Source organism: Rhea pennata, chromosome 15, assembly GCF_028389875.1.
Source record: "Rhea pennata isolate bPtePen1 chromosome 15, bPtePen1.pri, whole genome shotgun sequence".
NCBI classification, from domain to species: domain Eukaryota; kingdom Metazoa; phylum Chordata; class Aves; order Rheiformes; family Rheidae; genus Rhea; species Rhea pennata.
The window spans coordinates 10,649,094-10,664,643 of NC_084677.1; the positions used below are offsets into that span (position 1 = coordinate 10,649,094).

Sequence of the window (15,550 nt, forward strand, 5' to 3'; positions counted from 1 at the left end):
AAATTTTAATCTATACATTGACTTATTTTCCAACAGGCATTTCTTAAATAATATATACCGTATATTTCAATAAATATACCTGCATCTATATAGATATAGAACATGTGTTTCTCCATTTGAAACTACATGATTATTTATGTGTGTATAAACGTTCACTTTACTCTTGCTTTTTCAGGCATGCAAGATCAAGAAACTATGTTTTGGAATCCGAAATGTACAAACTAGAAGCTGTACCCTTGGATTTTGGTGACTACCATCCACTAAAACCCATTACAGTAAGTTTTTTTTTTTTTTGTGCTCTTAGAAAATGTGAATTGAAAATGATTGTGTGCCTCTTTTTCCTTCTGATTCTTTAAAATAAAAAGGTTTCCAAGTTGGTGGTGGTACTAGTGAAGTTGTTTTCTGTGTTAGTGGCCAGTAGTTCTTGAAATACCGAAGTTTTACTCTGTGGTGTTTGTCCTTTACAGAACTTTGCTGGTGATGTTGTATGTCAAAAATAATTTCTTTCTGACTAATAGAACATCCCAAGCTTGTGGTGTTTCTTAGTTGCACTATGTGCTGAATAGTGGATAAGTTTAAAATCTATTTGTTAGATTACAAGTAACCTGCATAATTGCTTGATGTAAGATTTGTTTTGGGGTTAACTTCCAGTCAGCTGTATGCTTTAAAACACTTACTGTTACTCTAATGTGTGAGAGGCTTTTAAAAATGGCTTTAGCTTTGAAGAGATGATAGTTGTACACCAGTGAATGATGGAATGGTAAATGGACAGCAGCTTCTACCTGGGCAGGTCAGCAGGGGGATAAGATGGAGTCCTTGAGAATGGATTTGCTGTTTCAGGCTTGAGTATTGTGAAAGAAGTAAAGATGAGACTGGGGAGGAAATCAAACAAAGAAAGAAGTTCGAGGAGAGGAAGAAAATCAATAAAATAATTTAAATACTTACAATTCTGTGGAATCAGAAGTTTTAAAAGTTTTTTAAATTCTGGTGAAGCCTCCAGCTTTGAGAGGAAAAGAGGTGCTTCTCTTTAAATGCTGATTCCAAAGTGTTTCTTGTAGATGGGTACTTACTTTTACTGAAATAGCACAATTTATGTAGTCTGTAGCCTGATGACATATTAAAGGAAATAAAGGGAAAAGAACCCCTTTTTATTCAATTATTTGAAACTTTTCTTTCAGGTTACTGAAGCAAAGACCAAGAAAATGAGTCGGAAAGGAAGTACTTCTTCTACATCCTCCTCCTCTTCTAGTTCTATGATAGATCCGCTGAGCAGTGTGCTGGATGGTACCGATCCCTTGTCATTATTTGCTGCAGCTGCAGATCCAGTGACTACTGCTGCTACCATGGTAATACTGGAGTGCCATTATCTCAACTAAAAAATAAAATAAAAAACCCAACAACAACAAAAAACCCACAGAACTAGCATGGGTAAAATACATTTGTCTCACTAGTTTATAGATTAATTTAATACAAGATTCAATAAATTTGATTAACTTAAAAACAATATTAATTTACACAACAATAGAATAAAGCATATCCATTTACCTTTTTTATTTTGCCATATATTTGTTTAAGTATGGGCTTTTTTTTATGTTGCAGCTTGTGGAAGGACCAGTAGCCACCTGAAACAGTCTAACTCTTAAAATTTACCTTTTTCAGCCTTCTCTTCCCCCCCGCCCCCCAGATTTGTATTTAACATTTGCACTCATGCTTTCCTCGTAGGATAGTACACGAAAGAAACGTGATAAAGATGACAGCTCAGCAGTAGGAAGTGACTTTGAACCATGGTCAAGCAAACGCAGTGAAATTCTTGCCAGATATACAACAACTGAGAAGCTCTCTATTGTAAGTGGCACTTTCTCCAAATTCATTTATGCTGGAACTTAAATGGGTTTTGGATGTTAACTCAGTAAATAATTACAAAACAATAATAGTGGTTCTCTAAATTTCATTTTTACTATAGTAGAAAGCTGTACTACAAGCTTTTACTTATAAGTAGTTGTTTTTGAGCTGAGTCCAAAAGTCTGTTGATCACTTGGAAACCATTGCTTTGTCTTTTTCTATGCATACAGCTGACTTCTGATTCATTTCTAAATGATTAGAAGCTTAATTAGCAGTATAATTTTGCCATGTAGTGCTGGCAAATGTGTTTTCTAAAAGTCGGCCTTTTCTGTTTCTTCACAGAACCTGTACATGGGATCTGAAAAAGGTAAATGGTTTATCTATATCAAATAATAACAGTTCTGCTTGTAAGGCTTAAATTTTTTTTGTAAGGCTTTTACTAGATTTTTACTTAAAATAGTTATTAAAACCAAACCAAATAACAACCTATTTTTATATTCTTGAATGCTGATGAATTCATTAACACATACTGTGGAAGGAAATGGAATTCACTGTTTTTCTTTCACTGCTTAGACTTAAAGCTTGAAACTTTCTCCCACTTAAAGTGAATAATGATGTTTTGAGGATCATGTTTATCAACTTTTCTATTTGCTGGAAAGGAAAGGAAACAAGTCCCTTTGGAGCTTATTCAGTTATTCTCTTTATATGAAAGTGAAATGATTTCGGCTGAGTATTCAGAAAGGAACCAAATCTTAAATTTTTTATCACGTTTTCTAGTGAAGCAAATTTGGGCTAAGTAGTCATAGCTGATTTCATAGTAAGTCAGAATTTTTATGTATGAGTAAACATACAGGATTTCAGCCTCTGCCAAGAATTAAGAGAAACTTTCAGAATGTGAATGGTCGCACACTGGAACGGGCTGTCTAGAGAGGCTGTGAAATCTCTATCCTTGGGTATCTTTAAATATGACTGCACAGCATTTATAACTTCAAAATTGGACCTGCTTTAAGGGCTGAAGGAATTGAGCCACAGATATCCATAGGACTCTTCTAACCTAAATCATCCAATGATTCTATCCTGTGATTCTTGCCTTACCTGCAAAACTTGCAAGCAAATCTAGAGCTGGATGTATGAGCTCATCATTCTACATCCAAAGTGAATGAACTGTAGGTAGGATTAAGTGTGCATCTTCAGAATAGCCAAAAGTTAACCACCTGACTTCTGTAGTGAAAGCTGACTATTGCCTGAATCTGTCAAACTCCTCTGTGTTTTTTTCCTTCTGATGTCTAAGTACTCAAAACTTTAAAGAACTCAACATACAATCCTTTGTAGGAAAAGCTGCAACTCCTGGCTCAGCAGTTTCTGAGAAAGTAAGGACAAGGTTAGAAGAACTGGATGATCTGGAAGAGGTGAGCAAGCTTTCTGATCTGATGACATCTCCATTTTAAAACTGAAATAAATTTGTGAAATAGAAATCTTTATGAATCTTTTAAAGAAGGTCCTAATTCTGCATATGCTTGTACAGTGCTTATATAAATATACTTTCCATGTGACTTCTGGTAATTTCAATGGTTATCATGGTGGAACTTAGGTGAAGTCATAATTTATATCAATAGAATCACTAGAACGCAAAAAAATCACCTGATGTTGATTTACCTCAGTACTCTATATGGTTTGCAACTGCTATAAAATTTCATGGAGCCTAATAGACTTACCATTTGAATAAGTACTCCTTACCATAGGATATTTGTAACTTTATGAATTATTTTTGCATTATATCTCTTCATTTATGCGTGTTTTTACTGATAGTTGTTTCTAGACACTAAAATATTATCAAATATGTTGTATCATGCAGCTTAATAAATTGATCAAAAATAGTTATAAAAATAGGTTTTAATGTCACACATACATCTGCTGTAGACTGTTCCAGAACCTTCTTCTGATTTCCAAAATAGATGCTTAGCCATTTTATTCCTGTATCAGTTTAGTTCTTAAACAGTGTTTGCTGCTGCCAGTGTTTTACTGATTTAATTCTGATACGTAAGTTTTTTGTAATGTCTGCAATTCTGATGGTGATGATATGTCTTGTTTATTTTTGTAAATGGAAAAGTGATCTTGACTTCCCCTTTTTTAAAAAAAATCTTGTCCATTACATCATTCTATAGTATAATTAATCTTTTTGGTCAAGGTGGTTTTATAAAGTAAAATTGGTGAATTACAGGAACTTAAGATTTACTTAACCAGACTTTAAAGTAGCAAAGACTTTTTTTTTCTTTCTAATGCTGTAATGTAATAGTAGATAACTGTCAAACCTCAGATATTTAAATGAATAAAACATTTCACATTATCAGCTTATTTGCATTCTTTATATATGCTCTATAATTCTGTATATTGGAAATAGAAAAGAAAATTCAAGATTTAAAAGGAATCTGTCAAGTATGGATAAGTGTTAGGCTTATTGTTCTTTGAAGTAATTGTAAAAAAGTGAAGGCAATGCAACTCTCTTGCTTATACAATTTTAGCAGAGATAATCAGAGTTTCTGGTGTTGTGGTAGCTGGAACAACAGCTTTGTTGCTACATCAACATCAGTGATGACAGCAGAAATACTCCCCAAAATGTAAACTGAGCAATATGAGCCTGACCCAAATTGCATTGTTCCTTTCTGAATTTTTGAGAAGCTATTCTTCAGTTCGGATGTCTGTAACTTTAGCCTACTTCTGGTATGAAGTTGTTGCAACAAAAGGAGTTGGGAGTGTCTTTTATGTGCTATTTTGTTGCTCTCTAGTAAGGCAGCAGAATAGTACTGTAGTAAGTGGTGATAACATTTCTTCATGATTACTCCTGGACATGGTCTTAATCTGATTTGGACTAAAGCTGTCCATACACAACTTAGGGGCAGAGCAGAGGGGCTAAGCCTGTGCAGAATGGAAGAAGTATCACAAAAATACTCCAATACTGAGCATCAAGTGAAGACTACTTTTTTTTTTCCTTAATGCGAGTGAAGTAGACCCAGATTTTTCTTGCTGCCAACCAATTTGTAGGACCTTACCAACAAAACATGTTTCAATTCTCTCTGATACTGTTTCTACATAGGTGCTAGCATACCAATTATGCCACTAGTACCAGTCCAGCATTTCTGACGTTGTAGACAGCTTGTCTGGGTATCAGCATGTATGTCTCCTGAAAAACGAAGCAGTAATGATGCGCTCCTGTACTAAACACCTGCAGTATTAATGTTGCAAAGTTAAGAAAAGTCAAAAATGAGGGCATTTTGTTTAAAACTTTTTCCCCCTCCCTTCTGTTTCTTTTTTTTTCTCTCTCCAATCATTTGACTCTTTAATAATGATACTCCCTTTTAGTCTTCTTCCTTCCCTTATTAAATAGACTTGTGTTTTCTTGCCAGGGGTCTCAAAAAGAGTTGTTGAATTTGACTCAGCAGGATTACATTAATCGAATTGAAGAGCTCAACCAGTCATTGAAGGATGCTTGGTCCTCTGATCAAAAAGTAAAAGCTCTAAAAATAGTCATCCAGGTCAGTTTTACATTTTGTTGTTGTTGTTCTGTACAGAACAAATGAGTTCTTTGGGGAAGAGCTTGTCTGACTTCTTGGGAAAAGTAGGACTTCCGTTATTTTTTACCCGTTTCTTTTTTAGTGTAAAGGATTTTATGGCTTCTGACAACAGTTGGATTTTCAACTTTTTTATTATGTATAGAAATCCTCTTTGGGATTTATTGGAATATTAAAATTAGGGAAAAACTGTCTCTTTGTATTTAAGTACTGAATCGATGAAACTCTTACAATATCAAAGTATTTATGATGATAACTTGGAAACAGCATACCTAATTTTAAGATGCTTCCTACACATATGCATGTACATACACACGCACACTTTTATGGCCTTATAAAGTATTGTATGACAGTAATGAGCTGCAATAAGAAAATGTAAGCAGAAGGATAACTTATATGAAGAGGCTATTTCCCATGCAGTTCATTTCAGAAACTGCAAAGGGAGCACGTGTTCCTTCATACCTTGTGCTTGGATCCTGTGCCAAGTATGCTTAGAGTATTAACCTTTTGTCTCAAATGGCACACAGCCAACTATTACCAGCCTCCTTTTCTAAAATTGGTGCTGTTTTATGAACTAGACATTAACTAAGGAAAGCTGTAATGTTTCATATTGTGCTGATTCTTTGTGATATGAAAATGACCCTAGTCTGGTTACTGGAATTGAGATTCCAGTGTCTTGGCAATATAGATTGTTTGTAGAAATCACTTGGAATGGGAAGAATTTTCTTCAGAATATTAAATCAAGCACAATTACTGTCAAGGCAAATGTATTGATTGGTGAAGGGGCAGCTAAATTCTAACTTTCTTCTGTTACTTCTAAATAAAATAAAAGCATTTAGTTAGTTGCATAACATTCTAAAATAAAACCTTGAGTCTTTTACTAGATCATCAGATAGTACTCTACTTTTATATATTATGCTATACAGTGTGGAGATGCCTTGGAGAGTTATAGCTATAGAACTTTATTTTATGAACGTCATAATTCACAAGGTTAAGTGTTCCATGATGTTAAAATTGTCACTAGAGGAACTGAAATTTGTTAGTAGCTACTCTTCTGCTCCTCATTAGCTCTTGGTGCTCTGCAGACATGAATCTTAAGAGGGTTGTGGCGGCTTTGAGGATTTTGATTAGAGTGTGTGGGATAGAATTTCCCTTAAAGAGAGTGGCCTACTTACAGATACAAAAATTCTGCCTGCTTAAAGATAATTAGAATAAACAAAGTATAGTGATATCAATTATTTTTCCTGTGGTAGGTAATTTTCTTTCCCTCTTCCCCACCTGCACCCAACATTATTCAATTACTTTAGGAAGTATGGAGGAGAAAACATTAATCTGATTTAGGACCCTAGTAAAGTACAGTTTTCTGTATTTACAGAAAACAATTTAGGGTTTATTTATTTTGGTTGTAAGTCTTCCTTTTGGCTCGTTTAGGTTGATGGGCTGTGAGAGGAAAAAAATAGGACAACTAAATGTTCTTCTGTTTGACTTGGCCTTTGGAAAAAGCCAGAGGCAGAGAGCATCAGAGGACAGAGAAGATAATGACATCCTTAAGAGCTCTAGAACAGATGTAATGTTAATAATCATCAAGAGAGGTTATATAAAGTCGGGATTTTTTTGTTTGTTTTTGTCATGCTAGATATTCTTTTGAGAACTATTTGCCATATTTTCACCTTAAATAACGGTAAAGATGACAAAGGAAATAATACACATCAACATCAATACAAATCAACTATGAATGGAAGTAAGAAAAATGATCTGTGATCAGCAAAATAATTTGCCATATGCAGCATTGTGAGGTGGAAATATTTTAATGAAAGAAAATACAATATTGAAAGTCTTTGGGGAAGAAAAATGAACATAGAGGCACTGTGTTTATAATAAATTTTTTTGTGTGTGTGTATATATATATATGTGTGTATACTGTTGCCAGCAGGTCAAGAGAGGTGATCCTGCCCCTCTACTCAGCTCTGATGAGACCTTGTCTTGAGTACTGTGTCCAGTTCTGGGCTTCCCAGTACAAGAGAGACATGGAGCTACTGGAGAGAGTCCAGCGTAGGGCTGCGGAGATGATCAGAGGGCTGGAGCACCTGCCCTGTGAGGAACGGCTGCGAGAGCTGGGCCTCTCCAGCCTGGGGAAGAGAAGGCTGAGGGGGGGGGGATCTGATCAATGTGTACAAGTACCTGAAGGGAAGGTGTCAAGGGGACGGCGACAAACTCTTTTCAGTTGTCCCATGTGACAGGACAAGAGGCAATGGGAAAAGCTGAAGCACAGGAAGTTCTGCCTGACCGTGAGGGGGAATCTCTTCCCTAGGAGAGTGACGGAGCACTGGACCAGGTTGCCCAGAGAGGTTGTGGAGTCTCCTTCTCTGGAGATCTTGAAGGCCCTCCTGGATGCAACCCTGTCTAACATGGTCTAGGTGACCCTGTTTGAGCAGGAGGGTTGGACTAGATGATCTCCAGAGATCCCTTCCAACCTTACTGATTCTATGATTTTATATGTATTTATATGTATGCATATATGCACTTATGCACACGTAGTGTGGCTGACATGCAGTGATAATCTGAGCATTTATACTTTTTTTATAAATAAGATATTTTCTAGGAGGGGATTTTGTGCTTCCTTTTAGGAAATCAGTATCAAAATTGCTTATATTTACTTTTTTTTAAGGAGTTGTCCATATATTGGTGTTCACTTTGTACTTGAACTTCCTGCTGTAGATACACATCACTGATTGAAAGGCTGAGTAAGAATGAAATAAGTATTTGGGTTATTAACATAGGAACACAAGGATTTTTCATAAAGGAGGCTATAAATAACTAGCAATAATTCCATGTTAAAAAGCAGGCTGAACTTTTCGTATTGCTGGTTATCTCTAATAAATAACACAATTGTAAGAATGCTGTATCCTCTGATAGAACTAAGCGTTTTCCTTGACATCAGACTGAGACTATATAGATAGTTTTGGTTATCATGCAATAAGAGGATTAAATATTGACTTTTTTGATTATTATTATCAGAAATGTGTATGTCAGCTGGGCAGGAAAAAGCAATTTAATCAGAATGCGAGAAATATCTTGATTTAAGAACTAACTATCAAATTATAGAGATCTTTTCACTAGGACATTGAGGATGGAGCCTTAATTCTCTGTGCTAGTTTTACAGAATTTAAGTGCACAGGAAGAGTTCTGGCAGGGTTTAAATTTACAGCACAGCAGCTACTTTGAGCTCCTTGAGTTCCTTTTTGTAAGATAGCTTATTCCATCCTGAGAAGTAAACTACTTGCTTAATTTGTATTATGTATCTTAATGAAAAATTGTTCTGTATCCTGGGTGTGTGCACTTGCCTGATGTACAGTTATTCACTGAGCTGAAGTAAGTTGATTATGTATCTGAGCTCCAAGAAAAGTGTTAAAGTGTTAAATGTTTGTGGTATGGTAGGTGCTAAATATCTAGCGAATTACTTCTCTTTGAACTTTTGACCGACTTACCAGGTAGTAAGATTCTGCTTTGGTTCTAAGATGTGAATGCTCTAACTTGTCTTTCTGATGCACTCTGAAGATCCCTCCTGATGAATAAAACAAAGAGCAGGAGAGTGCCATCTCATTTAAGCATGTTAACAATGTTACAATTTATGTACTTAAGCAAAGCAGCCTTGTAGGGCATCAGATTGCTTCCTGAATTTTTGGAATGTAATGAAACCTTGCACTTTATTTATTCCACTGAGATAGGGAAGTGCTGTCTCCTGATTGAAGGAGAAGTAAGAGAGAGCAGCAGCAGAGATCATGGAGAATACTGTACTTGTCAGTCTTGAAACAGAGACCAAAAAAGAGTCTTAGTCAAAGTCCATGCTTGGCTCCCATAGGGAGGAGGTAGACCTGTCTCTCCTCAGTCATTGCCTTTTGCCTCTCTCTTCAGGTGGAAGTTAGTTTCGTGAATAAACCTCTGAAGTTTTTTGACTGCAGTTTATCATGCAGCCTTTGCACCGTCTTGGAAGACAAAATATAGCTTAGTTAAATATTTTAACTCTCTTAATTCCTAATTGTGTATTTTGAGTTCATGTCGTAAGTGGGCATGTTTCTAACTGGACTCACAAATACAGTGATACTAGAACTGTGTTGGTCAATATGTTTTCAAACATGACTGCACCAACCATAGATACAGTTTAACTGCCTCGATTGTGTTGTATGCCTGTGTATGGTGACTGGCTACAGATTCCTCCCTAGGATTGACTCTGGATGAACTGGCATGTTTCTGAAATGTTTGAACTGGTCATATGAGCTGCAAAGTTAGGTTTAAAAGTTCATTAACTAAACTTTTTAAATTATTTCTTAGTTTAATCTATATCATGTTGCTTTAATATAGATACTTAGAGAATAATGATGCTGCAATCCTGAAAAATATACTTAAAAAAAGTTATTTTGGAAAATAACTGCCTTTTATGCTTCTTTCATAAGAGAATTTGTTTTGTCTTAATAAATGCATGGGTCTTCATATAGCCAGCTGAAATTGTGTTGTGAGTTACCTTCTATAACGGGAAGACTGAAGGTCTGTGATTAAATGTCCTGGAAATAAAGAACAAACTGAAGAAGAGTACCATGATGCATTGCATTGGTCGTTCGTGTGCATTTTGCTGGGTAGATCTTCGTGTTGGCTCTTTCCATGTGTAGATATTAATCTATTCCAGTCTGTCTGGAATATAAAAACAAACTTACGTTGTCCTCTAAATTTTCTTTCTTTTTTCCTTCTAGTGTTCTAAGCTTCTTTCAGATACAACGGTAATTCAATTTTATCCAAGTAAATTTGTTTTAATTACAGACATTCTTGATACATTTGGTAAGTGCCTAAAGTATAAGATTTATTACATGAAATTAATTTTTATGGTGTTAGAAATCATCTAATAAAAATATTAGACTGCTTTCTCAATCATCTGCTTTCCCAATTGCCCAATTTCTTAAAGTGCTAAAAAGCTGTCAGTTTTCACACTGAATATTTCCAATATAAATACTTGAACAGCAGTGGTATGAATACGATTGTTCAAAGGTTCTCACTTAGTGGAATATTTAAAATAAAAATGCTACTTTATTCTGTATTTCTGTGCTTTGCATTAGTGAGAATCTAGAACAATATCCTGGGGAAAAAAAGATGATTTCTAAATTTTGACATTTTAAACACACCGTAGTTACAAAAATATTATTTTTTGACAGACTCTTGAACCTTTTTCTCATTCAATCTCATATTTAAAGAAGAGAAGTAAAAAAAAGTTTCTTTAGCTGAACAGAGATTATGAAGTGATCAAAATGTAGTTACTGAACTATCTATTTTTATTATTTTTAAATGATCGTTTACTTGAAATTGCCATGTACTTCAAATAACTTTGTGTTTTTTCTGCTGTCTTATGGAAGTGATGCATGGTGGCATTCATGGTTGAAAGATATGCTGATGCTTAACAGGATGTTCTGATGTTTAACAGGAATATGCTGGGGGGAAAACTTTTTTTCTTTTTTTTCCAAGTTTTGTTTCCCTTTATGCTCTTTGCTGCTCACTGAAAGTTGCTTAAGAGACCTTAATATCCAAACTCAAAAAAAGACAGGACACCAGCTGTCCTTCCCTGGCTTACGAGTAATCTGACCTGTGTGCTACCTCTACACTTAATGGAGCCAGATAAATTTTTTATACTGTGTAAAATGCTAGAGCCATTAATATTTCAGTCTCACTAGATGGCAGCATAGTGTTAGAGTTCTAAGGTTTTTCCCACTGATTTCAGTGTATACTGGAAAGAGAACCACTGTATCAACATTTTGTGTTTTACAGTGTATGAATGACATCTTTTTGTTTTGTTTTGATAAACAGGGAAATTAGTGTATGAAAGGATTCTGTCAATGTGTATGGACAATCGTGCATCTTTGCCAGGTAACTTTGTGTCTGTTTATACTGTTCTCATGGAATAAATAATGTCTGAACTGATTTGAGAAGGGTTAAATGGAACCTGTGCTACTGTATCTCCTATGAAGAAAGTTCTGCTTCAGATCCAATAATTGTACATTTTTAACAAAATAAAATACTCATAACTTCCTTCTTCCACCATTCACAGTGTTTATGTAAGTTTACTTTTTAACTGTGAAGAATATACCTAAAATATAATAAAATATATTTGTGGCTTCGATGTTGTTAAACACAAACAGGGTGGTCCTGAGACTTGAAATCACAAAGAACGATATATAAGCAGGGGAAGAATTAAATATGAAAGGCCAAGTCAAATAAATAAAGACTTTTGGGGTTTGATTTCTTTTTAAACAAATGCTCTCTCTTGGAAATATTACTTAATTTTAATAGCTTAAAGTTAATGGCACAGATTTAACAGACAAAGCTGAGAGCCTGAATGTTCAATAAATAATGATTTTGTTGCTGCACTGGAAATTATTGATAGTTTTCCTTTGATTTAGGCTTTTGGAAGAAGGAAGAAACTGTCATTGCGTTGGTAGTTACCTTGCTAGGTTAGCATGATTTTTCGAAGTTGGGCCTTCTATTTTTTTCTTTTGAAATTCTAACACAAGTTAAAATTCCTTTTATGTAGGTGATTTTTGGAAAGAGAAAGGGAGGTGAGGATGTGTTTGAGGAAAGATGACTACTTAACACTTTAATCTGAGGTCTGCAGCATGACTTGGGGGGTATTCACTTGATGTTAGGGTAACCTGCAGGTAGGAGGAAATTTGAACTGAACTCTTTCACTGCACAACTATTTTTTTTTTCCATGAACCTGAATTTAATGTCTTTGGCCACGGATTAATTTAACAGTACAGCACTGTACAAATGTATACCAAAGAACCTCTTTTGAAAGGCTTCTAAGTGTTGCATTGAAATATGGGACTTTTCTTGCATTTTCAAATATCTAACATGTCTATCCTTGAAATATGGAACATTCATACTACATACTTGGTAATGTAATGGAAACATTTGGTTACTGCTAAATCCAGAGGCAGAAGTATGAAACCAAGAAGCATTTAAGTTTGAAGTAAACTTACAGATAATATTTGAAATCTGTTTCTCAGTCTCTCGCAAGCCTTTCCTGTTCACCATTGTGATAACTGATGAACAACTGTATGTGTGAGCCTCTTTTTTTTTTTATTATTATTATTTGTTCGTTTGTGACTTCGATCTTAATTTGTGGTTTTGGTGAGATCACTTGATAGAAATTTAAATGTGGTTGCTGCAGATCTGACAAATTATTCTTACAAACATTAATGAAGGCAGACGATCCCCTTAGCATGTCACAGTTACTGAGCCCAGCTACCTGCCTTTTGGAGAGCTCATGCCACAACTATACAGCGGCTGGAGGCATTGCAGTGGGTGTTGCTGGGGACTTCCAGAGCAGTGATAAAAGCAAGAGGGGAGAAGGAAGATCTGCTTTGCACTACTGTGTGAACTGCTGAGGATTTCAGGCCCAGTCTCCACATTTCACTTGGTTCCTACAAGGAGAGCAGAGTTGGACAAGAACTCCTTTGGTCCTAGATGAGAAAGAATGTCTTCATCTACTCAGTCTGCATCTAACATGTGGCTCCTCTAGACTTGGAAATGGGAAACATTCTGGTGGAACAGGAGCTGCTTGCCTTCTGGGAGCAAGGAAAGCAGAGCATTGGTATTTATAAATAAGCAGATATTCCCAGCAGAAGCTGCTTGAGTAGCTTTATTGGTGAGAGGGAAGAAGAGGGATTCTTCTTCCTAACCATCTTGCCTCAGACCTGGGATAGATCCCAAGAAGCCTGTTTTGGCCTTCTGCTTCAGGCAACCTAGAGAAGGAGGATGCAGTTAGCCATACAACTGCCTATCAACCTGGTCAGAGCACTGTCCTCATAACCCATCTGTTCCATGCTGGGTGGCAGCTTTTTCCTGCTGGCAGGTGATATAAATAGTCCTGTAGTTCAAAAGACTGCCCTACAGTGTTAGGTGGATAGTGCATAAAAACAAGTTTTATTCTAGCATTTAGCATCTCCTAGTCCTTCCAATGTAATTTTAAATAGTATCCTCTAAAAATTACATGAGATTTTTGGAGTAAAGAATTTGAGTGCCTAAACTTCTTTTTATCTTCTATATACTCATGCAGTTGTTATAGATTCCGTATATTTCTTACCATTTCCACTTCTATGGGGAGGCAGAGGTTAGATCTTCAGCAGAGCTAAGATTAGTTTTGAGTTCTTGCCTTTGCAACTTCAACTTTTAAAATGTTACTTAATGCAAGATGGAAGCTCCAGTTACTGCTTGTTATGGTTTGTATAATCAGCTCTTACTACTGCAAGTTAGAGCAGAGGATCAAACATATTGCCTACTTTATTATGGTGTACCTAATTTAAAATCTAGAATGAAAAGTAACTTTTTTCCAGACAGAGTGTAACTATTTCTGGGTTGGTTTTCTTTTTTTTTTTTTTCTTCAGATAATTTTTCTCCAGAGTGTGTTAATGATACAGCTAAAGAAACTTGCTTAAACTGGTTTTTCAAGATTGCATCAATCAGAGAACTCATTCCCAGATTGTATCCTTGTCGCATGAGACTTCAGAATGTGTCTGCAGGTTTTTCATAGAAGCTTTCAAGCAAACCCACAGTAATCTGTTGTCTATACTGACTTTGTTTTGTTTGTTTCAGGCTATATGTTTTAAATTTACTTTTGAATTATGTTTTATAGTAACTTGAATGCTGAATTATTACCTGTGATATACTGTGAGCAGTATAGCAGTGATAGAGTAGAGCTGATGCATGAAAGCATGGTAAGAAATGAAAATCTAGACAAATTGTAAAGACTCACCAAATTTAGTGATGTTAATTACAGAATACCTTAAAGTAGTCCTTCAGTGTGTATTTGGTATGTAAGTTTGGTTTTATATGGCATATATCTAAGATTTTTTTTTCCCTTAACTTGACTTTATTTTAGTTATGTGGAAGCAGCAATATTGAAGTGCAATAAGTTCCTATCCAAAATGTAAGAGTAAATGTTAAACATGGGGAGGAAATGAATGGACAGGCTTATAAACTAATGTAAGAAGTTAAGCATGCAATTTCTATGTGTAATAGTGAGTAGTTCTGAGAGGAAGAAGGAGCTTTGGAGTTTCTGGTGAGAAAGACATGAAGTAACTTCAAAGTACAACTGCTAATGCAACAAAGTCTATAGTTATGGAACATATGTATAATTGTGATGTGAAGAGTTTGCAAATTAAAAAACAGTTTGAGAAGGTGGAGAGGAGAGCAAGATTACTGAGATGAATGAGAGGGGAAGAAAGAAGGGTTAGAAAACTGAAAGGAGTATCTTGGTGTATTGTATTATTAGAGACTGAGCAGGAGGAACAGTGTAGGAGTGGAGTACTACTATCTGTTGAAACCTCTTAGTTTAAGTTTCATATGCTGCCAAACAGTGTAAATTGCTGAACTGAAAATGGTCCTTCATGTGTAATCATCCTTTTTTTAGTTAAAAGTTAAAAATGAATGTTGTAATCCAAATTGCTACTCCAGTGACAACTTCATTATTACTGAAAAGCAATTCTTTTCCTGGAATTGATGGTCCTCATCTTCAGACATGAGTACAGCTCTGTCAAAAAGGACTGTGGGAAAATGAGTAATACAAGGAGTTCTGCCAGTACTTTAAATGGATACTTCTTTTAAAGTGAAATGCAGTCCTTTTAGAGGTTTGCTGGTTCCCCAGATTAGAGGGGAAAGGGTTTACTTCCACTTGGCTGTTTATAATTTAAGCATCCAACCTGGCTATCTTGGCTACTCCTGAAAATAAACATTGTAATTCAAGTATAGGACTTCTGTAACTACATAGGCACATTAAATTTTACTACTGAAATAAAATTTTGTGTTAATACACTTTCTCTGTGGGAGGTGTTCCTATGCACAATTGTCAGTCTATAAGGCAGCCACTCAAGCTATGCATGGATGGTGTAATGCTGTTATTGATTGTTAAATTTCAATTTAATTTCTAAAAAATCTTAACAGGGGGATTTCAGAATGTCTCCCACGATTAACGTCTATGATTAGAGGAATTGGAGATCCACTGGTTGCAGTCTATGCCAGAGCATACCTTTGCAGGGTAGGCTACCATTTAACATTTCCAATAAATCTGTTTCAAAGACTTACTGCAGCTAGTTTTG

The 15,550-nt window shown here is 35.6% G+C and overlaps 1 protein-coding gene across 4 annotated transcripts in view; it reads left to right on the forward strand.

The window, feature by feature from the left end:
- VPS35L (VPS35 endosomal protein sorting factor like) overlaps positions 1-15,550 on the forward strand; it is a 58,279-nt gene that overhangs the window by 3,018 nt on the left and 39,711 nt on the right. For 2 of the 4 annotated variants that reach the window (XM_062587990.1, XM_062587991.1), the window contains exons 2-12: positions 176-275; positions 1,179-1,346; positions 1,723-1,845; positions 2,185-2,209; positions 3,175-3,251; positions 5,247-5,375; positions 10,160-10,244; positions 11,262-11,321; positions 13,841-13,937; positions 14,335-14,382; positions 15,396-15,489. In XM_062587990.1, coding sequence (XP_062443974.1) covers positions 176-275; positions 1,179-1,346; positions 1,723-1,845; positions 2,185-2,209; positions 3,175-3,251; positions 5,247-5,375; positions 10,160-10,244; positions 11,262-11,321; positions 13,841-13,937; positions 14,335-14,382; positions 15,396-15,489 — 1,006 coding nt within the window. Of the gene's footprint in view, positions 1-175; positions 276-1,178; positions 1,347-1,722; positions 1,846-2,184; positions 2,210-3,174; positions 3,252-5,246; positions 5,376-10,159; positions 10,245-11,261; positions 11,322-13,840; positions 13,938-14,334; positions 14,439-15,395; positions 15,490-15,550 lie in introns of those variants that run through there. The other 2 variants (XM_062587993.1, XM_062587992.1) reach the window with 2 other exon arrangements.